This window comes from Anopheles nili, chromosome 2 (genome assembly GCF_943737925.1).
Source record: "Anopheles nili chromosome 2, idAnoNiliSN_F5_01, whole genome shotgun sequence".
Classification (NCBI taxonomy): domain Eukaryota; kingdom Metazoa; phylum Arthropoda; class Insecta; order Diptera; family Culicidae; genus Anopheles; species Anopheles nili.
In genome coordinates this window covers 61,526,032-61,549,961 of record NC_071291.1, presented here as the reverse complement: position 1 = coordinate 61,549,961, position 23,930 = coordinate 61,526,032, and the positions used below count along the sequence as shown (strand labels likewise).

At 48.1% G+C, this 23,930-nt stretch overlaps 3 protein-coding genes across 3 annotated transcripts in view; 2 read left to right on the top strand and 1 right to left on the bottom strand.

The window, feature by feature from the left end:
- The window catches only part of LOC128731449 (paired box protein Pax-6-like), a 43,589-nt gene extending 32,103 nt beyond the window's left edge, over positions 1-11,486 (top strand). Inside the window, exons 6-7 of the mRNA XM_053824572.1 lie at positions 9,412-10,508; positions 10,755-11,486. Of these exons, the coding sequence (XP_053680547.1) occupies positions 9,412-10,508; positions 10,755-11,124 (1,467 nt within the window). The 3' untranslated portion in view covers positions 11,125-11,486. The remainder of the gene's footprint in view (positions 1-9,411; positions 10,509-10,754) is intronic.
- Positions 11,487-13,638: 2,152 nt separating this feature from the next.
- On the top strand, positions 13,639-16,288 carry LOC128731671 (kelch-like protein 18). Its single transcript, XM_053824804.1, has 4 exons — positions 13,639-13,788; positions 13,903-14,033; positions 14,107-14,247; positions 14,318-16,288. Exons 1-4 carry the CDS (start codon positions 13,654-13,656, stop codon positions 15,642-15,644), a joined length of 1,734 nt encoding a protein of 577 aa, XP_053680779.1. The 5' UTR covers positions 13,639-13,653; the 3' UTR covers positions 15,645-16,288.
- Positions 16,289-16,528: 240 nt separating this feature from the next.
- On the bottom strand, positions 16,529-23,072 carry LOC128721191 (tubulin-specific chaperone cofactor E-like protein). Its single transcript, XM_053814915.1, has 8 exons — positions 22,964-23,072; positions 20,583-20,875; positions 19,944-20,073; positions 19,265-19,863; positions 17,794-17,856; positions 17,629-17,728; positions 17,230-17,549; positions 16,529-17,161 (listed from the first exon to the last, which is right to left on the bottom strand). Exons 2-8 carry the CDS (start codon positions 20,702-20,704, stop codon positions 16,966-16,968), a joined length of 1,530 nt encoding a protein of 509 aa, XP_053670890.1. The 5' UTR covers positions 20,705-20,875; positions 22,964-23,072; the 3' UTR covers positions 16,529-16,965.
- Positions 23,073-23,930: the final 858 nt, after the last annotated feature.

Genomic DNA, 23,930 nt, shown 5'->3' with positions numbered 1-23,930 from the left:
TTTTCCCAAACCGGGCCCGAAGGACGCGAGGGGACGCGGTCCTGGGACGGATCACAAGTGCTTCTTGTTATTACTGCTGATGATCGTGATGATCATGTTGAGGTTGGCGTTTTTCTCTCTCTCTCTCTTGCGCGCTTGTTTGCCTCTTGTTTGCCGCTACACATTTTTGTTATTATTATTTTTAATCCACAAGTTGCCCCTGGCCCGCGGCATCTGCTTCATCACGCTTTTTTGCGCCCCCACCCCTCCGTTGTCGAGTTGGGTGTTGGGGCGAGGGAGAGGAGGTTTAATTCTATTTTTCAATTTATTACAATAACAATGAGGCGCTCTTTAGCGCGACTTTGGTGCCGCACATTTTGAGCTGACTGCTGGGGCACCCAAACGCGAACGGGAGGAATTGGGGGTGGAGGGAGCAACCCTCCTTCCCCCCATTGTCGGTGCCGTGGCCACTTCAGGTATTCACTTCAGCTCTCCCCCTGTTAGACCGTTTCATTGTTGCACAACCCCTTGAGTACCGTGTGAGCTTTCGAGCAGCCCCGATCAAGGGATTTACGGCAAAGACCGCCGGCGAATGGCCGGTGATTGTGAGGTTACGTTTAAGACCCCGCCCTGAAGGGCAGAAAGGGCGGGTTGGTGTTGGTGCTGGCCCCGTATCTGTTTCGTTATATTTTTACCTCCTCCCTGTGAGGGAGGTGGGAGCGCAAAAAAGAAAACGGTCTACTCAAGTTAAATAAACAGACAACTCAACAGCATCCTTAGGAGGGTAGCTGAGATGCTGAGAAACAAGAAACAAGCGGCTCTGGGCTTCGAATGCTCGTGCCCCGTGCGGACCCTCGAAAGGGAACCGGGACGTTTGGGCCGTGGGGCAGGTGATGGGCAAGGCGTTGATACAATAATCAATTGCCAGTTCCCAAATTGGTGATATTGAACTGCCTGAACGTGGCGGTGAAGATGCGGCCGCAAAGTGAGTCGGATAAAATAATCAAACCTCATCACGCCGCCGGTAATCTCGAGCCGTCGGAGGGTTTTTTTATCCCCCCTTTTTTTTTTGAGGGGTAGATTTTGGGGCGGATAAAATAGTTTCGTAATTAACCCCTACTGTCCCACGCGCGTAGATTGGGCAATAAATAGACAAACACGCACGGGATGGCAGAAGCCTCATTGGGTGCGATCGTGCGCTTTATAATCACCGTGATCGTGTGATCGCGTGGTTTTTTGGAGGGGTGAATTCCAACACGAGCGAGAGAGAGAGAATGAGGGTGCCATTTTCAATAGTTGCCGATGCCGGGGTTGGGTTCAATGGTGTTCGGTAGCAATCAGCATCTAATAGAGCTGGTTTTCCTTTGAACGTCGATTTCACCACCGGTTTTTCGAAGCGTTACAGACGAATTCCTCGAGCCAAAGGAAGAGCAAAACTGTAGGTCGCTTGGTTAGAATTTACTTCACCGCTGTGCCCGTCGACTGACTGGCTGGTTGCAGTGAAGGAAATTCGAGACCCTGCTCAAGAAAACACGTCACAAATGGAACGGAAACATTTGCGTTCGGTGTAAAAAGCGGTGCTCGTGCTTAAAGTACGGCGATTTTCTTTTTTTATTTTGTAATTTCCCTTTCAACCCAAAACCCTTACGACACGACCGTGACGAGCTGCACCTGACGAAAAATGGTTCTCACCAAATGCCGCGCGCGAATGGACGACAATTGGGGAGCAACGCATAAATTGGTTTTCAATCATCGCCACTAAAAGCGGGCGCACAATGGTTGCCGTTTGCGAAAATTTGCCTTGCTGTTCGCCATTTTTTGTTTGTGGTTTGTTTGGCGCCTTATTCTTGCCGCTATTTGTGCCATTTACGTTCTGTTCCGGAGCGTGATTGATTTGCGGGTAATTTCGTGCCAATGAAATGCATCCAAATCGATCGAAGCCTTTTTGTGCGCGAAAGAGCTTGCGCAAACAATCCTCGGCAGCGAGGATTTGTTGAGTAGAACATCGCAAAAACGGGATACAATCTTGAAGGTATAAGAAAATGCTAATTTTTTTTATTGTTTTATAGAGACTTTGAGCTTGGGAGCTTCATTCGCGTCTAGTAAAATGCCAATGCCATTGCATTTGTTGGTTCAGAATGATTGGTAGAGTCTTGCTTTATTGTTCTGTGTTTTTTTTCTAAACCGAGCTACAAAGTGTTCTAGATGCATTTGGATTATTCAAATAGATTCTCTTATTCATTGTCATTGTGCCTTATATGGTCGTGGTTTGAATTTTACTCTGAATTTTAATCTGGAAACAGTACAGAAGCGGTACCATACGTTTCCGAAAGAAGTTTATCCAAATCTGGATGTGTCGAAGAAAAGGACATTCGTTACTTTTCGAATTATTTGCAACATATAAACATTACCCTATTTACCCATCATTTCCCTAAAACCCAACACCTAATCACCAGCGAATTCGTTAACGATGTGATTTCTCGCACGCAGAATATCCTTTTGGGTAATTTCACGCCGTTCCGGTAACCTAGCAATCGAGTACCGGGCCTGGCGGTTTTTACTAAAACCGGATCCGGCGCGGTTGTCGCTCCTAGCGCTTCGCCAACATTCCGTAACCCACAATCCTATCCGGGGAGCGTGCCGAGCACACGGCCGCACAGCTGTGTACGGTCGTTTCCCTAAGAAAAAAAAACACACACACACGCCGTAGGTTATATCCCATCAGCGAAAAGCAAAAAAAAAGGGACACTCATGATTACCAATTGCTACCGCGCGCGCGTCTGTCGGCTGTGTTCGTTGGAAAAGGTCACACCCAAAACCAGGACTCCCTATTTTTTTTTCCACGACGCAACCGAACGTACGCCACTTAGGGCCAGAAAAAGGACACAGGCGCGCACAACACACACACACACACAGAGGGCCAAAACCCTTAGCGGTGGCGTACTGCAGCGCAGCGTGATACTTTCGCTCTCATTTGTGGCGTTCATTAAAATGAAATAACGTTTACCTAACTACGGTACAAAATTCGCTAGAGAGATGTTGCATTTTTTCGACGCACCCAGCCGGCCCCCTTTTGGAAGTTGATGTGCTGATGTCACGGTTGATTAATTAAAGCGGTTCCTTTCGGGGAAGGCTAGCCGGCGCGTTACCACGGTAACGCCTGCTCGTCCTGCTTGAGACTCCCGGGAGTGATATTGTTTTTTTTCCCATCGCACAGCCTACGTAGACGGGACAGACGCACTAGCGCCCTCGCGTGAAAATGCAAATGAAAACTGAACAACGGGCGGAAAAATTGACAAGTTAAACGATTCCGGCGCGCTCCTTTTCCGCGCTTTTATTTCGCGACGAACTCAAGCCAAACCCAGTAATCTTCCCATCATCCACAAACCGGCCACACAAAGCCACCCGATGATTGGAGTTCGATAGAGTCTTTCTATTTCGTTTACGGGGTGTACTTCCTTTTTTTTCTTGCCTGTTGTATCCCCGGGGCCCGTTTGTCCTTTCTGGTTCGGGTGCACGAATTTCACGCGAAGTGCATCTGACGGCCTCCCACGGGTTTTTTTGGCGTGCGTGCGGTATACGAGAGCTGGCACCTCACAGCAGGTGTTCAAGGAACAAGACTACCGGGCTTTTTTTCCCCCCCGTTCGAGTTCAGCACGTGCTTCAGCGTTGGCCAATTATTTCCCGGTTTTTGTGGTGTTATTAAGCATGTTTATCCAGGACGTGGACGACCCTCGGTATGAAGCGGATTGGAAACAAACGCCAAAGGAGGAAGATTGAAGCTTCCTAACAACAGTGACCAGGACGGTTGGTCCTCAATGCTCTCGAGGTCGGCCAGGACCGTTGACATCCGAGAGCAGCAGCATCCTTTCCCCACGCACGAGGATGCGCTCATTTCCCCCCGCCACGCACGGTGCTAATGAAAAAATAATCTGTTATAAATTTAATTTGTTACTCCGATTACGGTCACGCAGGTTGGGCAGATTATGAGCCACAATAATCCGGCGCACGGGCTCGGGATGGGTGAGAGAACGAGCACCAGCACAATGGGATTTCGCGTGCGTGTGCGGGTGGATTTAAATTAACGCACAGAATGGGATCCCGACGTGTGGGTGAATGTGGCCACCGGACGGATCAATAAGTGGATAATAATAACTTTTGCGCCTGAATCGGTGGAAAGGAACACGATCCATGGTCTGGCACGTGGGGGAAAAAACGTACGCCCCTTTTTTGGCTTACAGCCCCTACAGTGGATCGGTTTTGGGGTCGATCGTCACACGGCCAACGGAATGGGCAAACCTCCCTCACATAAGGTGCTTAATTATGGGCTGGATAGAGGCTCGTCTGCCGAGTTGACTAATTGTCTGACTTTCATTTTCCACGCCTCGCTGGACGCAACGGCGTACGGTGGAGTTGGTGCAGCGTACAATGATTGAGCTGTTTCTTTTTTCCATGTTTTTTTTTCACTCTCTCGACGGTCTGTTGAGCCTGCCATTCTTAGCCGGTGAGGGGCGGCTTCGGATGGAAAAACAGACGCACGGTTGGAACATTGTTGATTGCAAGGTGCGAAACACACAATGCAGTGGGAAACTGTTTTGCATGCGTAATGCGGCTGTCTGGTCGCTAAGACAAAATGGAACCGCTGGTGATGAGTAGGCGCGATTAGGCTCGCGATATGCACATTTCATGGCCGCCTTAGCATTTTTTCCCTTGCAAATATGAATCATGCTCGCATAGTTCTGCATCCATTTACAGTTCCAGGTAGTCCATAGTTTGGTATAAAAATATAAAACGAACCAAAGCAGTGGATTTTAACCACAAAATTCAATTACAGAATACAAGCCATCAATAATGCTCAAAACTCAAACTCTGTGCTTAAAACTCAAACATACCTAATGAAAAATTATATCCCTTAATTCACGACATTGGAAAAATAAGGATAATACAACTATTACCCTTCATTGAATGAAGAGGCTACTAAATAAAATACGGCCAATTTCAGAGTCGCATTTTAATCCCCATTATTGGAGCATTTTTGACTCTCCCATTCCACCACGTCTTCTTCCAGCAGCACATCGCAATGCAACCAAATTAATTGCCAATTCTAATAAACTTCCCAAAGCATTGTGACGTTCGGCTTTATTTACGACTCTTTATTAACTATCGTGTCCCTTTTGGCCGAACCATCCCAGACTGTCACCCAGTTTCCACTCGAAAAAGGGTGGACGAGCTGGTTTCATGTTGCAGGCGACGCTAGACACTGCTGCCATCACGAGTGGTGCGCGCATAATTTATGCGTAATCATGACAGGAATTTGTAGCTTATTGAATTCCACACTCTCTTCCTAATCTTGGTCTGACGCGAGCGCAACAGCAACGACGACCGCTTCGGGGGTCACTGCTTGAATCCTCTTGTCTTTATAGTTAATTCTCGTTTATAGCCAGCTTCTTTTTCGCATCGCCTTTTTCGCTTCTTCTTCGTCACATTCACGAGCTCCCGCGCAAGGATCCTTCGGCACGTCTCGCATGGGGGAGAATTTTCACAGATTTTTCTTCCAGCGCCGGTGCAACCACGCCGTGTGCCGGTGGCCTCTGACGGGGAAGATTAAAATGTTTGCGTGCCACTAAATTAAATTATCTTATTATGTGTTTTTGCTTGTAATGTGCGCCCGCGCCGCTTAACGGTACATTGCATCGCGTGCCGGTGGAAGGATATAATTCGATTATAATTTCAGTCAACTATTTTTCCCTCCCTCTCGGTTCTCCAGCGCACCCGAATTCAGATCCTTGAACTGCCAGGCACCCTCTCGATGCCGGGTGGCCTAAATCTAGACACTCGTGCCGGGGCTCGAGTGATGTCATCAATAATGGTGATGCTTTTAGCCATTTATGGTCGCTATAAACATTCATTAGTTATTTATAACGCTCGCCGGCGACTGCTTCTTATTGTCGGCGGATTATCGTCGGCGCAAATTAAACTATCTCTCACACGGGAAGTCGACGCCTTCGTCCCGTGACCGGCGTTGTGCTGCTTTATTATCCTTCAACCGTCAACCAGCCGGCGGAAGTGCATAATTTGATTAAGCACTTTTGTAAACTTAGTTTAAAATAGATTGGCCGTAAGAAGAACGGCTGCTCGCGACGGTACGCCAATTTGTTCCGCGTGCATCGTCCTTGTTTGCAAGGATAAACGGTGCCGCTTGGCCACGTACATCAATCTTCCCTATGCAAACCGAGCAAACATAAATAATCTAATCATAGTCAGCACTGAGAAACGCCGTAAAGTATGCAAATGCATACCACAAACTGCTGAAAAAAAGCCACCATAGACACTCGCTTTTCTCTCGACGGAGTGCTGCATTTTAAAGTTTTAAAAATTAATTATAAAATACTCAACACAACTTCCCGTGCGGACAAATAGTTCCATAAAAAATGTACGTCTCCATCGCATACCAATGCGGGTCAGGACTTTATCAAGCTTCTGCTTCCCCGATGTTAACACATCGATTCGGCCGCAAGGATAATCGCCATCCAACCCAACGGAAGCGATGATACCCTACAGTGCACAAATCCCCGTTTCGATTTCAATCGCAATCCACTTGACACGATAATTATAAAATTGATAAACAAGATTGAAATCTGTCGTTCTGTTAGATTAAAGCGACGGAAAAGTCGCATCCATCCACGGTCCAGATGCTCGGTCTCGGTTCGGTCTCCCGGTGGTCTCGCAATTCCCACGAGGACATCGATCGACCGGCGGATGGCTAGCAAAGCGAGGCGAGTGTGATGAAGTGCAAAAGCATTATCAACGCTACCGCGAACAAGGTTTTTAATCTACCATTCGCTACTCCGGTAGAGCAGCGTATTTTGTGCCGGTTCCTTTGCCGGCCAGGAAGCGAGGGGTGTTGTACCCTTTATCCAACTATACCCACGGAGAAAGCGCTCTTTACCCTCGGCGTTAAGGGAGCGACCGATTAGACACGCGTTGTACAAATAGACACCATATGATCAAGTTGGTGAGCTCTCTTCACCCCGTTTGGGACGTTGGGACTTAACGCTCCATTGAGGCTCCCTCCGGGATGGAGGGAAATTCGGGTGTTAGAGTTTGCCAATGAATAATAATAATAATCACCAACACCGCCACTACCACCGGCAGCATCAGAGTGCCATCAACCTTCTCGATTCACCCTCGGCCGCTGGTTTTTCCTCGATTGAATACTCCCGAGCCTCCGTTGGTGCCGTTGGTGGCAGGTTGTTGTGTAACATTTACCGTGACAAACAACGACTTAGCAGCTTAGTTTGATGGATGAGCGAGGGGCAGGTTTTGGTGGAATTCTCCAAGGTATAAGGTTTTGGAATTGATTCCCTCTAAAGGCCACCTTTAGGTCGATTGCAAGTGAGAAGAAAAAACGCATTCACGGGGGATGGAAACCCCTGTTGAAGATGTAATTATTATTCGCGATAAAAATTGCAAAAAATGACCAGGTTTGGCGTGAAAATGTGTGTTTTTTGTTTCTATTTTAAGACACACTCTTCATTTTAAAATGTCGAAAACAGACATCCTAATATTATATCGAATAAAGCAAATCCCAATAATTCTTATCCAATTCTTTTAAATACAAAGCATCTGCAATACGTATCGCAAGATCACCGCCCATCATTCCCAGCCCTCTGATCCATCGATTATCCGATTCCGTTCGAACACGGTTGATAATGGTGCCGCAAAAACCGGCAGAGGATAAGTTAATTGAATTTTATCCTCCCTTCGCAGCAGCGGCATCTTCATCCGCTTGCACGAGCACATTCATCTAAATCCTACGCCCAATTGATTCGATTCATCCCTGCCCACGGGGACGGAGTATCCTTCAGGGATGTTTCGCTCCTGCTCCGATGCCGGGCCGATATATGTGTGTCTTTCAACCGGGGGGAAGGTTTTCCACCAACGAGACATAACCACATTCGGCTCGGAACAGATCGTCCATAACAGTAATAACATGTCGATATTAATAACATAATGATAATCTATCGGTGAGTGCAGCAGCCAACTCAAGGATAGAACCACCCTGTTCCGTAGAAGTCGCACAACGACGATTGTACAGCAGTGCGAAGGAATGCCTCGATGTCGTCATGTCTTGCCTCTGTCGTCACCGGCGTCCCACAGATCGCAATCGAATTAGAAACGCCAATGGGGAAAGTTTGGGCACTTTCTTTGGCTACTGTTTCGGACGGTGCCTCGGACGTCTCGTTTCAATTAATTAGACCCGCGCCGTTCGTTGGCGGTCAATTTACTTCAATTTTGGCAGGGATTTAATTGATTTTGCCCTCAACGCGGTACGTGGCACGTGGGGACGTGTGTATGTGTGTTGCTTGGAAATGGATTGATTGTCCGGTATTAGCGAGAGAACTAAATTTAACTTTGTTAAATCAGTGCGATTGCCTCAAAATACAGTATGGTCGTTTATCATTTAACAAGCAAGCGATTTCACTTCGTATCGATTATATGAAACGTTTATCACATTAAACAGACCTAAAACTAGTCTTGTAACTACTGTTAGTAACTATTTTAAGCAATCCCCAAGGAAATGTCGTAGAACAATGAAATTGGACCAGTTTTACTTACATGGTTCTGGACGTCACTCCTTACATCATTTCGATCATTACTAGACCACGTATCGACCGCTGGGTTTATTGCTTATAACCTCTCTAGACACATAATTATAACCCACTTTCTTCAGAGGGTTTGCTGCTTCATTTGGTGACACTATTTCACAAAATCACACTTGACGCCTCCATCACGGCCATTTGCAAGTTCCGCAAAAAGCACAACATCCGGAACCAAACACGATCACAACATCCGTCAAAACGACACTAAACTTAGCATCAAAACACTTACCACAATTCGCGAACACACGGCTTTTACGCATCACAAACTCCTTCATCTGATTGTTAACTACATGTTTCACAGTTCGCAAATAGTTTATAGTGTCTCCCGAATCGTTTAACATACTTTTTTACCACGAGTTGCGCACCACAAGCTACTAATTACTGTCACCACTGCCGAAGCGTCTGCCAAATGTGTTGACGCTGGTGTGGGTGGACAATTAATGAAAGCCGATCACTGCCCGTGTTTATACGTTCACTGGGTTGAGTTGGATTAGGATCGGGCTTAGATAAGCGGTGTGTACGGCGTATCCTTTTTGGATCATAGTAGGCAGTGTTTCTAAGCGTGTCCTACTTGGATGTTTTTTTTCTCTTATTTATACTCTTTTACGCTACAAGCAATATTTATATTTCCAATCCATGAATTCAATAAATGTTTCTTTTCCCCACTACTTTTCCTGCACTTTCTAACGCTTGTATTTTCTTTCTCTCGTTCTCTCTCTCTCTCTCGACCTTTTTATTTCCCCCCTATTTTCCGGCTTCCCTTTCCCAGGTGTGGTTTCAAAACCGGCGGGCCAAGTGGCGCAAGACTGAAAAGTGCTGGGGCCGCAGCACGATCATGGCCGAGTACGGGCTGTACGGGGCGATGGTGCGGCACTCGCTGCCGCTACCGGAAACGATCCTCAAGTCGGCGAAAGAGAACGAAACCGTCGCGCCCTGGCTGCTAGGTATGCATCGGCCAACGGTGGCGGTGGCCGACGAAACCGAGCCGGGGGGCGACCGAGCCAGCAGCATGCTCGACCGCTTCCGCCAATACACCAGCCCCACTGACGTTAACCTGTCCGTATCCGTTTCGTCTTCAGGCATGCACAAGAAGTCGCTCGAGGCGGCCGAAACGCTCAAAAACTCCGAAGATAACAGTGACCGTGAAGAGACACGCACGGAATCGAGCGAAACGAGCGGCGGTTCGGCCGGCGCCCTCCACTGCCCCCTCGGCTCTTCGCCACTCAAGTCCCCCCCGATCGGTGCCGACGGTCCGGTGGCCGCTGATGGTGCCGGTGGTGGTGGTGGTGGTGGTGGTGGTGGTGGTGGGGGAGGACGAGGCGAAGGACCTGGCGGGGGAGGCTCGTCAGCGATGAACGGCGGCAAACACGTGGCGAGTGGCGGGGCGCGATCGATGGCCAAGGTGGCACGGTATGGGTTAGGATCCCCCACGGGAGGGCGGCCTCACTCTCCCTCCATCACACCACCGGCTTCCGGTCACCCGCATCACCCCCCATCGGCACACCTCCTATCACATCCACCACCGGGTGGCCACGGTGGTCTTCAGCCAGGCACCGGAAGTGGTGCAATTAAACCGCAACCCCGCTCACCACCTCTCGGTACATCGCTTGCCGGGGGTTTGGGAGCTGGCACGGCTGGTTCCGGTTCCGGTGGAGCGGATCACCTCTCACCCGTCGCCCACGGACACGGACCGCATCATGGGGCCGGCATTCCCGGACTGCCCGATACCGGGGGGGCGGGTGCGGGTGGTGGTGCGGCCGATTTCCTGCTGACGGCGAGTTCCCACGCCAACAACAACTATCACCCCGAAAACGACCACGAAGCGTTTAGGTGGGTTGACTACAAGGACCCGGTCGCGTTCATACGGTGATTTGACATTTTTCTTTTGCTAAAACTATTTTCCACCCACCGAATCAACCTCACTTTCCTTTCTATCTTACCCACCATCCTTCCACCCCATCGAAGAAGCTCGCTAAAGGATGTCCCGTAGTTCGGCAGGTGCCCGCTAGAGGGCGCTTGCTCGTGAAAGGGCCACAATCCGGAAGCGTTCCATCTTCGGTTGCTTGAATGGGAATATAATGAATAATTTCGGTTTTGTTCCATTTCCCACAGGAACAACTCGATCGCTTGCCTGCGCGCCAAAGCCCAGGAACATCAGGCCCGGCTGCTGAACAGCGGTCTTCTGCTGCAGGTCCGCTCGTTGGCCGGTCTTCAAACACATCCGGCGTTCGATGGTGGTCCGGTACCGTCACTTGGGTCACCGTACGACGGTTCCTGCTCGGTGGCGGCCCATGCCGCGCTTCACGCGCAACAGCAAAGGACACCACCCCCGCTGCCACCACAATCCGCCCTCGATGGGACGGCCCTTTCCTCGGCGGCTCTGCTCGAGATCGATCGTCAGCGGGCGGAGGCGAACAGCAGCAACGGGTCGGCCATTTCGGTGAAGGGTGCCAGCAGCAGCCCCAACGTCAGCACCTTTTGACGGCATTGAGCAGCGAATGTCCTGTAGTGTCCTTTCACTCCCCCCGTTTTCTCGCTCCCGGCTCACGAGATTTGCGTAGAAATCAATAATAATAAAGAAAAAGAAGAAGAAGAGCAGGAGGGAAAAAAAGAAGACAACAAGTACAACGAATCGACACTATCGATCATTATTTAGGATGTATGAAATTACCAAAGAGGAAGTTTTCCGCCCTGGAACCACCAGCGCCCACACACGCCCACGCCCAGGAGTAGAAACACGTGAGGAAGAAAAAAAAACGCAAAAAAACACCCGTCACGGTCAGGTTCTTGGCCGATTCTTGGACTCATGAGGACCCCTGCTGGTGTTTGGGCCATACGTTTTTGGGTCGCGAAAAAGAAGTGTGGGACGTTTTTTTTTTGCTCAAATTTCCGTTCGTTCGTTTGTTTGTGTTTTTCCTTTTGATATGAGCCGGGTGAAGACGCGGCGAGAAGGCGCCCAAACTCCCCCCAAAACGTGTACATAAAACGGGCTATATTAGGTGTATAAATGCGGAATTTATACACGCTAACATGCGCCCACGAAGCTTTGTTTTTTCTTCCTGTTTTACATTTAACGTGCAATGCAGATCTGAAATGAGCCTAAAATCTTAATTGAATGAAATGAGCGCAGCATCGCGATTGCGGATGCGATAAGAGAATAGGAAAAGAGAGAGAAAGAGAGTAAAATATATATATATATATACATACTAGGTGATACAGTAAATACGTAACTGCGTGTTTGGCGCGAAATGGCTAGCATATACTTAATGCAATGAAATGAAGAAACAAACAAAAGTAAGCGACATTGGTCATGGGGACAGGTCCCGTGCCGGAAGTAGTGGACAGTGGACGAGTGGCTCGAGAGACAAATGTCGCGGTTTTGCTTGTACATAGTGAAACGAATCATCAAATAATTTATTTCGCGCCATTGGCGGGCCGATCGTTGCCAGGGACAGTAAGTTAAGACAGGAATAATAATTAAAAAAAACCCCATTCGCACGCGTGGTGTGAAACGGCAAAAGCGGATATTATGACAACAGCAACAACAACAAGCACAATCAGCAGGACATCATTTCGGGCAGAGCGCCAAAAAAAGGGTATCATATTTGAAGGAGATGAGTGCTATATAACGGCGATACTGTACTTCTCCGAATGCCGAAACCGAAACGAACGTAAATTGCATCGCAGATGTAAAATAGCTAGGAGTCGCAAGAAGGGTTTTGCTGAGAGATTTCTTTTAATACACTACACCAATCAATAGAACGATCTAACGTGGTTCCATGACTGACGAAGTTCGAATACTACCGATCACGGCTCATCCCCACGTGGGCATTCATCATAAAGGGGCTCTCCTACGCACGTGAAAGCCAAAATGTGCTTGCGAGGGCTCGCTAGGAGAAGGAAAGTAAAAGCAGAACGAAATAAATACAAACAAATAAACCAGTGTATCATGTGAACATTAGCAATAACGAGATCTTACATCTTTCGATGACAAAGAGAAGCTGAATTTGTGAAAGAAACCGAGCTGCGATGAATCGCATCATCCTTCTTAATGAGGATCTACTACTTATGATGGAGAGACGAACCCCTATTGCCTTTAGAACGGAAAATTCGATTCACCTGATGCACCTGAACTGTGATCGTGGTGTATCCCAGGAGTAGATGCCAATCCACGCGGACATTTTTGTACCCCCATCATCTCACATACAGTAATCGAAGTAGACCTGGGGCAGAATGGCACAATGTGTTCTAAAAGAACGAAATGTCCTTTGACGATCAATGTGTTTTTGGCTTCCATTTCATTTGACGAGTTCGAAAGAGTTTAACCTAATTTTACCTTAAATGCTTCTCTCATAGCTCGCGTACGTTCGCTACCTCTCTTCTTTTTATCTTTTCATTAATTAATCGTTTTCCATTGGAGCTATCCTTACCTTAGCTCTATGATATGCACGTTGCATACTTTCCGGCGTATTTGCTTAAGGGCTGCTTCGTCACTCAGTATAGCACCTGCACGGTGGAGTATAAACATCCCATACCCAACAAAAGAAATGTCAGTCGACAATCAACAATTTTAATTGTTTACAAATGTTTCCCCATCATAGAAATTTGGAAAACCCCCTCAAAATTAGAAGCTTTACAGTGCTGTGAAAATGTGCACGTTTTGGTTGTAAATTCGAGCTCAAAATCAGCTACAGCGTGGTGCTGAAGCAAACGCACGGGCGGAAGGCTAAATTGCTCCACTTTTCCGAGGTTCCTTTTCGTTCCACGGGAAGAAAACAATCAAGCAGACGGAACAGCTGCTTTCTGTTTTCGCGACCAAAGCAGGCCTGCGTAGTTTCGTGTGCATTCCGGCTTAAAATTCCAATGTGAAAACATGTCGTCATCACCATCTGGCCAGGACGACGGTGGCAGGCTGTTGGGAACGGTGCAACGATGCGACAGCACGAGAAGATCGCTGGCAGGTGGGACGTTCGGGAGCAGCGGATCGATTTGTTCGAGCAAAATAATCGAGATGCAACCGGCGGAACTGTCGGAAACGGAGGACAACTCGTACATGTACTTCCGGCAGGAGGGCCTGTTTGCGAATAGCTTTCCAAAAATGAAGGAAATCCGGCGGATGGGTAAACTTTGCGATGTTACGCTGAAGGTTTGTATGGAAGTAGCAGTGGAATGGAATACACAACCAAAGCTCCCACATGGCTTATTATACTCATGATTTATTAATTATCCCTTTCTCATTTGGCTTGACGGCCTGGTTCAGGTGGATTCGCATTCGTTTTCTGCACACCGCATCGTGCTGGCTGCAACCATTCCTTACTTCTACGCAATGTTCACCCACAATATGGCTGAGAGTAGGATCAAAGAAATCACAATGAAGGAAATCGAACCAATGTAAGAATGATGGGCTGAAAAAAAAAAGCTCCTCCAGAGATAAGCTAACCACACTCGTATGCACTCGTTGCAGGGCATTGGAAAGTTTGATTAACTTCGCCTACAGTGGTCTAGTCAAGATCGACACGCAGAACGTGCAGAGCCTCATGGTAGGAGCGTCCTTTCTGCAGCTAAACGAAGTGCGGGATGCGTGTGCGAAATTCCTCAAACGCAAGTACGTCCAGTGTGGGCGTTTTCCAGAAGGGACCAGAAAACTCTCACCGATCGTTTCTCACCGCTTACAGGTTCCACCCGCAGAACGTGTTGGGCATCCGGCAGTTTGCCGATACGCTGGGCTGTTCGAAGCTAATCGTTTCCGCCGACCGGTACATCCATCAACACTTCTCGAAGGTGGCCAACGGGGACGAATTTGTCGCGCTAAGCTACAGCGAGCTGATTGACGTGATAAGCCACGATGAGCTGAACGTGAAGAGCGAGGAGTGCATATTCGAGGCGTGCATGCGATGGGTGAAACACGAGCAGGAAACTCGCTCCGAATACCTGCCGCTAATACTGGCCAACATCCGGCTGCCCCTGCTTTCGCCACAGTTCCTCGCGGACAACGTGGCCACGGAGGAACTGATCAAAACGTCCCACAAGTGTCGCGATCTGCTCGATGAAGCCCGCGACTTCCATCTGATGCCCGAACGGCGCGCGTTGGTATCGACGACGAGGACGCGGCCGCGATGTTTCGATTTCGTCGTCGGGTTAATTTTTGCCGTTGGTGGGTTGACGAAAAATGGTGATTCGGTCAGTACGGTTGAAATTTACAACCCAGCGGCCAATGAGTGGAGCATGGGTGAGGCCATGACGATGCTCCGTTCACGGGTGGGTGTGGCGGTGATGAACGGGAAACTGTACGCATTTGGCGGGTTTAACGGCACCGAACGGTTGTCGACGGTGGAAATATACGACCCACGGCAGCATCGGTGGTCCCAAGGGACGGCTATGCGGTGCAAACGTAGTGCAGTCGGTGTGGCCGCCCTGGAAGACTACGTGTACGTGTGTGGTGGATATGATGGCGTTACCAGCCTCAGCACGGTCGAACGATACTGCCCAAAAACGGACACCTGGAGTATGGTGGCTCCGATGATGAAGTACCGGTCGGCCGGAGGTGTGGCTGCTCTCGGTGGTTACGTGTACGCGCTCGGAGGTCACGATGGACTCTCAATCTTTGACACCGTGGAGCGATACGATCCCTTTACGGACAGCTGGATAAAGGTGCTCTCGATGCTGAATCGACGGTGCCGACTCGGTGTGGCAACTCTCGGCAACAAATTATACGCTTGCGGTGGCTACGATGGTAATTCGTTCCTGCGTTCGGTCGAGGTGTACGATCCGGTAAAGAACAGCTGGTCTCTGATCGCACCCATGAACGTGAAACGTAGCCGAGTCGCATTGGCCGCTAACATGGGCAAACTGTGGGCCATCGGAGGGTACGATGGCGAGTCCAACCTGTCCACCGTCGAGGTGTACGATCCCAAAGCAAACACCTGGACTTTTGTGGCACCGATGAAACATCACGGCGGTGGTGTAGGATGTGGCGTCATTCCGACTCCATTCCAGGATTGAACGGGGCGCGCACGCTAATCGCTCCTTCCAGCCGCCTTGACGTGATGCATAAGCGGAACAGCATACGTTCCTTCCTTTCGCCAGGATCCTTTCCTGTGCTAAATAGCTACCTCTCTTCCATGTCTTGCCAGCATCCTTTCGGGTCTCAGATTTCATCCGCCTCTTACGCGTCTTTCACAGAGAGCCCGAATGTGTGGGGCAACAAAAACGCACGCCAATCGGCACAAGTATAGTTGCGTATATGCAAACAGGATCTCGTATTCGTACTGCTAAATGTTGTTTGTTCAAAATTAGCGCAATCTAGTAAATTATTATACCACGCATCGTCCTATCACGGGCAGCAATGGGTTACGGTGCAAGCATTATGGTAAATAGTTTCGTGTACTCTAAAAATTGTCTATTACATAAAGGGGTTAATATGGCTTACGTAGAATAAAAAATTCCCCTGCCTGTTTTAGCGGCATTTACGTTTATGCCAAATAAAATATTCCAGCTCGTTTGCCTTTCGGGGTGAGATTTGTTAGCTTGATCCACGTTTTATTGATTGCCGACGCAACGTTATGAGTTAGACTGATAACACACGTATTGTACCATCCATCACATCCCGTATCGTCATTGTACCACACAATGTAGTGACATAAAAGTGAAACAAATAAATAACTATTACACAAAACCGCACTGTTTGGCAATAGGTTTGAATTTTTACCTATTGTATTGTTTGTACTCACCCTTATTGCATGCTTTATGAACAATCGATGAAAAGGAATACCGGCTGAAAACCCGATAAAACTTTTTCAAATTTCATCAACTTCTCTTCACAAAACGGTGATATACATTCCAATAACTCAACACAGGTGTGATAGAATTAATCGCAAAAATGCTTGCTTTATTATTAGTATAGTTAGCTGCTTTACTTCGACTCACTTGCCCGTGGCACGAAAAACAGAACAGAAAACAATAAATCGTATAGCCGATTGGGGAAAGGGGAAAACGCAAGGCTACGGAACCGGCAGCCAAATTATGACTAACCCCTAATTTAAAACTGATAGTACAGAGGGAAGAAAAAAAACGCATAAACACGATACGTGGCGAGAGACACATTTTGACGCGATGGCGGCGACGCTTTATATCACATACATTATATAAAAAAATCATTTCGCGATACTTGGTAGTTGAACGTAAGGCGGAGGGGTTTGAGAGTAAGAAGACGAAGGGAGGAAGCCAGTATCGTAAGTGCACGTATCGGGTAAACAAGGGGTAAAAATGAACAAAAAAACCAAAATAATACACTGCTCGTACACCGTCCGTATCTGGGCGCTTATCAACTTTTCACCTTTCGTTCGATGATGATCTCATCACCGGAGCGTATGTTATAGCTATACAGTACCTTGTGCGGGTACTTCATCTCCTCTAGGCCCTGCAGATCGCGGAAGTCCTGATCGACGTAGAACAGCCGCATCCGGGCGGCCGGTACATCGAATATCCGTTCGAGGCGCGACTTTAGATCGCTCACCGTTCTGTAAGATGTTAGAAAAAAATCGGTTACTATGTGTCTTCCTATGATCTTTAAAAGCAAACGTCTCACCGGTTAACGTCCACCGTGCGTTCGATCGCTTTATCCTCGAAGGTGAACCGTACCTTCACCTTACGTTCCGGGCGCAGATCGATGTTGACGAGCGGATCCAGTTGGCCGTGGACACCGATCAACTCGTAGTACCGTCGCGGCCGCTCGACATCCGGTTTGTCCAGATAATGGCGGATAAATGACCGCTCGGCGTCTTCCCGTTCAACGGCCCCGATTGTGTCACCGCCATTTAGAATACTGATGTTTGGAAGCCGCGCTATCAGCAGCTGCCGACGCTCGTGCTCTGTTGTGGAGTCCGTCCTTTCCCACAAGGGCCAATACTGATGAACACAGAGAGAGAGAGAGATAGAGAAAGTGTCCTTCGCCACCACACACCTTCATGAGGTTTCGCCTACTTACCTGAAGCCGGACATTGCACAGCGATGGGTACTCTGCCAACCGATCGATATCCTCCCACGAGTCGATTTTGGCGTTGCTCAGATTAAGCAGTTTCAGGTTTCTATGGAAGCAGGCAAAAGGGCAAACATTGATATCGCTGCTGATAGCCGCAACACGTGTACTTACTGAAAATATTTATGACTTTCTTCCTCACTTTCGTTGCCCTGTGAATCCGTGGGTTTAAGTGATCTGGAAAGGAGCAAAAGCAATAATAAAGCATTTAATAAAACATTCAACTCAAAAGTTGCAATATGTGGAAAAAGCATGCTAATTTCTAATCATTAACAAAATTCTAGCGGCCTCAACCATTAAAAATTGCATCATATATCGCCATTAGAGAGTGAATGGGAAGGTAAATTCTCTCCCTCCCCTAAACGATGCACAGACGGAAACGTTCGATCGCAGTAGGGATGGAATTGGGGGCAAATCGGTGAAATCCTTCCTTAGCAACGTGCTACTGCGATCGGTGAACGGCTGGGTTGCTACTTCAATGTCAAACGCCTAACCCGAGCAACCGAACCGCGAAATCAGGCGCATCGAAAAAAGGGTACGAACTATGACGATTAACGCCCGGCTTTGCTTCTTTCCTTTTGGCTGGTTTCTCGGTCCATCACGCAACGACGCATTGACCCCCTTTCAAAAATGCTACATTTATTCCGCTTCGGATGATGCGTTTGTTAAGGGCAGTCCGATGAAAAAGAAAAAAAAGCGAGAGTGAGAGATGAAAAACGAGGGAGCGTTTTTGGCCAATTTTTATCATTTTTATGACCACATGAATGATGGAGGGCGGGTGGGGTTGAACCGAAAACACAACGCGTAATAAACAAACAAAAAAACACCCCGATAAACGCTTAAGCGCAATTTGAACGTGAGTACTAATTGCTACTCGAATCAAATCCATACGTTATTCAAGCTGATTCCATTTGGTCTTATCTCGCGCAGGTCAGCTAATGTGGGCATCAGTGCACGTAATACAACAAACAGTTTACACGATTTCATCGACAAAACATCATTTAAGTGCCGTTCGAAAAACGTGACTCGTTCAGTCAGAAGTATTTTCGGGAACAAACTGTTGTACAAAACCTTCAAGCGGGCGGTTTTTTTGAGCTCGAAACTGAGACGTGGTGATGTAATTCGATCGGTCTGAAGCGGTAATAGTGCTCCGCACAATGGGTTCTAATTATAAACCTAATTGAATGCTATACCGGTAAAACAGTGGTTATTATTATCATTCCTCTATTAGTACATTCGATTGTGGGTAGTTTCGCTCGTAATTTTACTACTTTGTTGGAAGATGTAAGCGAAGTAATCGCGGTCTGACGTCAATTTAAAATGAAAATAAACCCCTTCTACTCGGTTAACGCGAACAAGCGCTCTTTATCTCTTGGCTTTCCGCCAACGGATTGATGCTATTTTGAAGTTAAATCAACGAATCATCCTGGCCAATAAATCTTGCTTCCTCCTCCATGATGAGTAGAACAAAGGAAATCACTCGAGCTGCTGGCTCCTTATCACAGCAACCATGATATTGGCATTGAATTTAGCCTACCCGGCCTTATCTCAATCAGGACACCCACCCCCCTTCCGTTTCTCTTACCTCAACGGACAGTCCGCTAGCACCAGCGCTTCCAGCTGAGGAAACACTCGCCCGATGCGACAAATTTCACCCCACTCGGAAATGAAATTCCCCGTTAGGTGCAGCTTCCGTACGCCGGCGTGCGGGTCCGTTTGATATGGCGGTGGTTCCACGGTCGCGGCAGGATCACCGCAGGACGATTTGCTACCCGACGAGGACGCCGAAGAGAAGGAACACGAACTGGACAGTGTGTCCTCCGCGTGACTAGTGGTGGCGGTTTGTGCGCCATTGGCAGCATTACTGTGGCTTGGTTCCGGGCCACTACCACCACCATCAGAACCACCGCCTCCACCATCCCCAGTGGGCGTGGGTGTTCCCGACTCGATCGTATCGATCAGCACGTGCGTGTACTCGTTCAGGCTGAGATGCAGCTCCTCGAGGGCGGGCAGAAAGCGCAGCAACATCTCGACGCTGCACCACTCCAGCTTGGTGTTGTTTAGCACGAGGTTCCGCAGGTGGTCCATCTTCGTGACCGGTGGCGTATCGATCGGTCCGGTTAGATGGTTAAGGCTGAGGTTCACAAACTCAACCCGCGGCATGTGTGACAGGATGACGAATACCTGCGAATGGATTCGAAAAACCCCCGGTTATAGACGTGCGGTTTCTTCCCACGAATCTGCGCGTTTGTTCGCGTCCATACCTCGTTCCAGTTGTTCAGCTTATTTTGCGCCAGATCCAGCTCCTTCACGATGCGGCACTTTTTGCGCAAATCTTCCGGCTCGCCGGCTCGATCGATATTGCAGTCGTTCAGTATGAGCAGCTGCGGAGTGCTGGAATGGTAGGGTGGACAGGGATATACAGATATATACACACTCACGCAGAATCGTTGGCTTCATCCGCCCCGGCACACAAAGAAGTCGGTTGTGCGCTCGTGGTTGGAGCGTGCAAAAATGCTTCGCAAACCACCTACATGAGGCACGACACGGGGGCGTAAGGATTATGTCTTGTTTGAGTTATTTTCTGCGGCAGATAATTAGTTTTTAGCCGTCCGAAACCGGTACATCGATTACTCAATGCTGTGTCAAGTAAATCAGTGAGTTAATTTAAAAAAGTTATTCAAAAACACCCTACTCATCAATAAATCAATTTCAAATTAACATTCGTGAAAGGAACCGAATCAATTCGACGCGCCCATCCGACGAGAGGAAATTATTGGCTCGAACAAAGGTTCGATTCCCACCGTGAAGGCCGATTTCCGGCAGAAAAGCTGTTTTTGATCCTAATCGCCTCCGGTTCTGCTTCGTTTAGCACTAGAGCAAATCCTCCCCCCTTAAGTTACCTTTGTCTCGGTGGCAGCTTAGGAACAAAGATGGACACCAGCACTTCCTCTTCCACGTGTTCTTCCTTCTCGTCCGGCTCCATGCCGTACTTTTCCTCGAGCGCTTCCAGCAAGGTTGGCATTTTGGGGGGTCAGTTTTGTTCTGTTGCGTCCGCAAGGACCTTTTTCCCGGTGAGCAGTTGGGGTTTTAGCTGCCAGAAATCTTTATGTCCCGAGTAGTGGGAATTGGAAATGAACACCAGGCACTTGTACTAACACTCAATCACGTGGCGATGAACCTCGCTTTATGTGTACTAAAACAAAAAGGGACACAAAAACATTCGTTAAAATCACGAGCACTTATTTTAGCGAGTGAGGTTTAGATGTTTAAAGCTTTCAATCGAACCAAACAGATCTCCTAAATCGCATTTTTACACCGGTTACACTGGTGCCCTGGTTTGAAAGGGCTTTGTTTACGTTCTACTGCACCCTGTGACCTGGTGGAGAGGTGGAGCACTTTTATTTTCAACATGAAACGAAAAAAAACACCCATTTTTACTCGCGTGCACGATCTGCACGCGCGCGCGGTGCAATATTGTTTTTCGCGCGTGTGTGTTTTTTTTTTTCTTTAGTCACTTTGCTCCACTCTCCGTGCTCACACACCGTTGCCAATTTGCCCGTAACGTGCGCGCCTATTTACTATTTAAAACCCATTATACAATACACCGCTCGCCCTGTCTCAAACCACCACGGGCCAGTAGGATAACCGAGATAGGCGAGCCCGCCGAGAGCCGCACAGAGAAGGCGGCGAGCAAAACACGACTAAGTGGAAAATAGCAAAAATAATATCAAACCATCGCTTCGCGGGATCCGCGGTCATAGCGCGCACGTACACACACTCTGACGGGGCTGCTCGCGTCAGCTGTTCTTGGTGGTCGTATTTCGGCGTCATCCCTCTACCGATGGATGAGGACCGGAGGGTTGTATGTGATACGGTACGTGCGAGGGGTGGTGAACAAAAAGAAAAGAAAAATGCACCTCTCCGAGACACCCGCGGATTTCATTGTCTCGCGCTCGTTCTACCACCCAGTGAATTGGGAGGGTGGGCCCTCTCGTGCGGTGGTTCATTCGATCTCTTTCTCTCTCTCTCTCGCTCGTTCACTCGCAACACGCTCGCCCGCGATCTTGCTCCATCATCCCACCCCGAGTCGCGTCCGTGTCCTACCCCGTGCTGACGAAATACTGCTTCTTGTATTCGCGAAGGTGAATCACGTAACAAAGAAACGGCGTGTACGGCGCAATCATTGCAGCAACCGGACAGAAACGACCGACCCCGACGGTCCACACAGCCTCGCATATTGAAAAAATAAAAAAGACGTTAGTTACTTTTCCTGGCCTAGGACGTGGCCTTCCCTTCGACCTGCCATTCCAGAGCGGTGCCATGGCAAATCGATCGCAGAAGGCTTAGAATTTGTGTGCTCCATTAGAATGGCAGTTTTTTTTTCGCTTGCTTGTCTGCCCTGTTCTCTCGCTCTCTCTCTCTCTCTCTCATGTATACCTTTTCGCTTTTTTTGTTGTTAAATCGAAGCACCCCTTTTTCGGCGGCTAATTTTCGCTTCTTTACGTCGTTGGTTTCGTTTCGACACTGGAATTTGGCAGACCTAATGACTTTTGCTTTTTCAACCGCAACCACGAATTCGACGGTTGACACTGCAACGAATTTTCGCGTGCACACGGTGCGATTTGAATGACGGACAATTTGGATTGGGTTTCCCTCGCTCGGCAGGGATGGCACGGTCGAATTTTCCTTGGACACGCGATCGTGTCGGATCACCGATGCAACCGAATGCAGCCGAAACTGAGCACAGTAACTTCACGAAACGAAAATATATTTCCCTTCTGCGCTAGAATTTCGAATGGTGTGTGTGTGCGGAGTTTTTCCTTTTTTTTTACATTACACTTTTTCCCACTTTAACGCGCCTGTACACCATGGGGATCGAAAATAAACAACGGGCATCTAAGCAACTGCGTTCAATGTCAACCTGTTAATTTTCTTTTTCCACTTTTCTGTTTTGCTCCCGTCCCATCTAGTGCGCTCCCTTTCTCGCCGTCGCAAAAAAAAATAACCCACCGTGTACGCATATGCACGTTTATTTTCCGCTACCAACCCGTTCTGGACTTTCTCTTTTGGCACATCGGAACTAGTCCGTCGGTGTGTCGTGTTTGGTTTGTTTTAGCATTTAACTGCACGGGTGCTTTTTCCTTTTTTTTTTCGTTCCAGTAAATACGCAACACCATCAAGTTGCACTTTGTCAGAGCATGATATTTTCACGGGGCGCCGCGTTATTGTTTGCCTTCGCGAACTGCGCACTGCATTGTTAGCTGGTCGCGGGTGGACTTACCGAGCGACACACGCCGTCAGGAGACACCGAACGGTTTCACAGTACGCGTACTCCGTGTGGTGGGGATGAACTAAGCAATGTTGGGAGAAGGGACCGTATTGGGGGCTTGCTTGATGCTGTTCACGAAAAAAAGGCAATCTAAACCTACGAGCGGACACCCTTACCACGAACGAATTGCACAAAGTGTGCGTCTGGACGTGTGTACGTTTCATTATGTTTACGAATCCATATTCTGGCGGAGTGTTTAGAAGACGCTGTGAGGAATCCCGATGCGCAATACCCAGCTCGGTGTGCTCGTTGGCTCGACTCCACGTCGAGGGCTATTAATAGATAAAATCTAAAATATCCCAAACACTTGATCTTGCTCCTAGACCTTGCGACCTATATTTTGTAAAATTCACTTATTTTATCCTACGCTAATGCATTCCTACCACAGACGGCCGAGGAAAACATTGAGTTCATCGTATTTTGTTTACATTTTTCCTCTCCGAAAGCATGCCTTCTCTCTCACGCGTAATGTGGAATGAACACCGGAGTAGTGTTCATCCAGATAAACAGCCACAGTGTAGGATTCATCCTGAATAAACATCACCATTGTGCTGTTGTGAATCGATCGAGTATTGAGGAGATTTTTGGCGTTATGTTTTCTCTCACTCAACTATTACTACGCGCACATGTTACCAGAATTAGGATAGTTTTGTGTAAATGACTAGCAAAAAGGCTGGCTACATTTTTCATTGAAACTTTTGAAATTGTATTTGTTATTTAAAACCAACCGTGGGTAGTAAACCAGAACCGTATGTTCGGCTATTTGACAACAACCATAATAACAAAACATGAGTCAGGCCTTACGTTTAGCAGTAGCGCTTCAATACTTCACAAATATTCATTGATGCAGGCGGTGTTTTGGTGGTTTGTTATTATTTGCTCGTAAATTGCAGCAGTAGTAACACTGAAGTGATTTTTC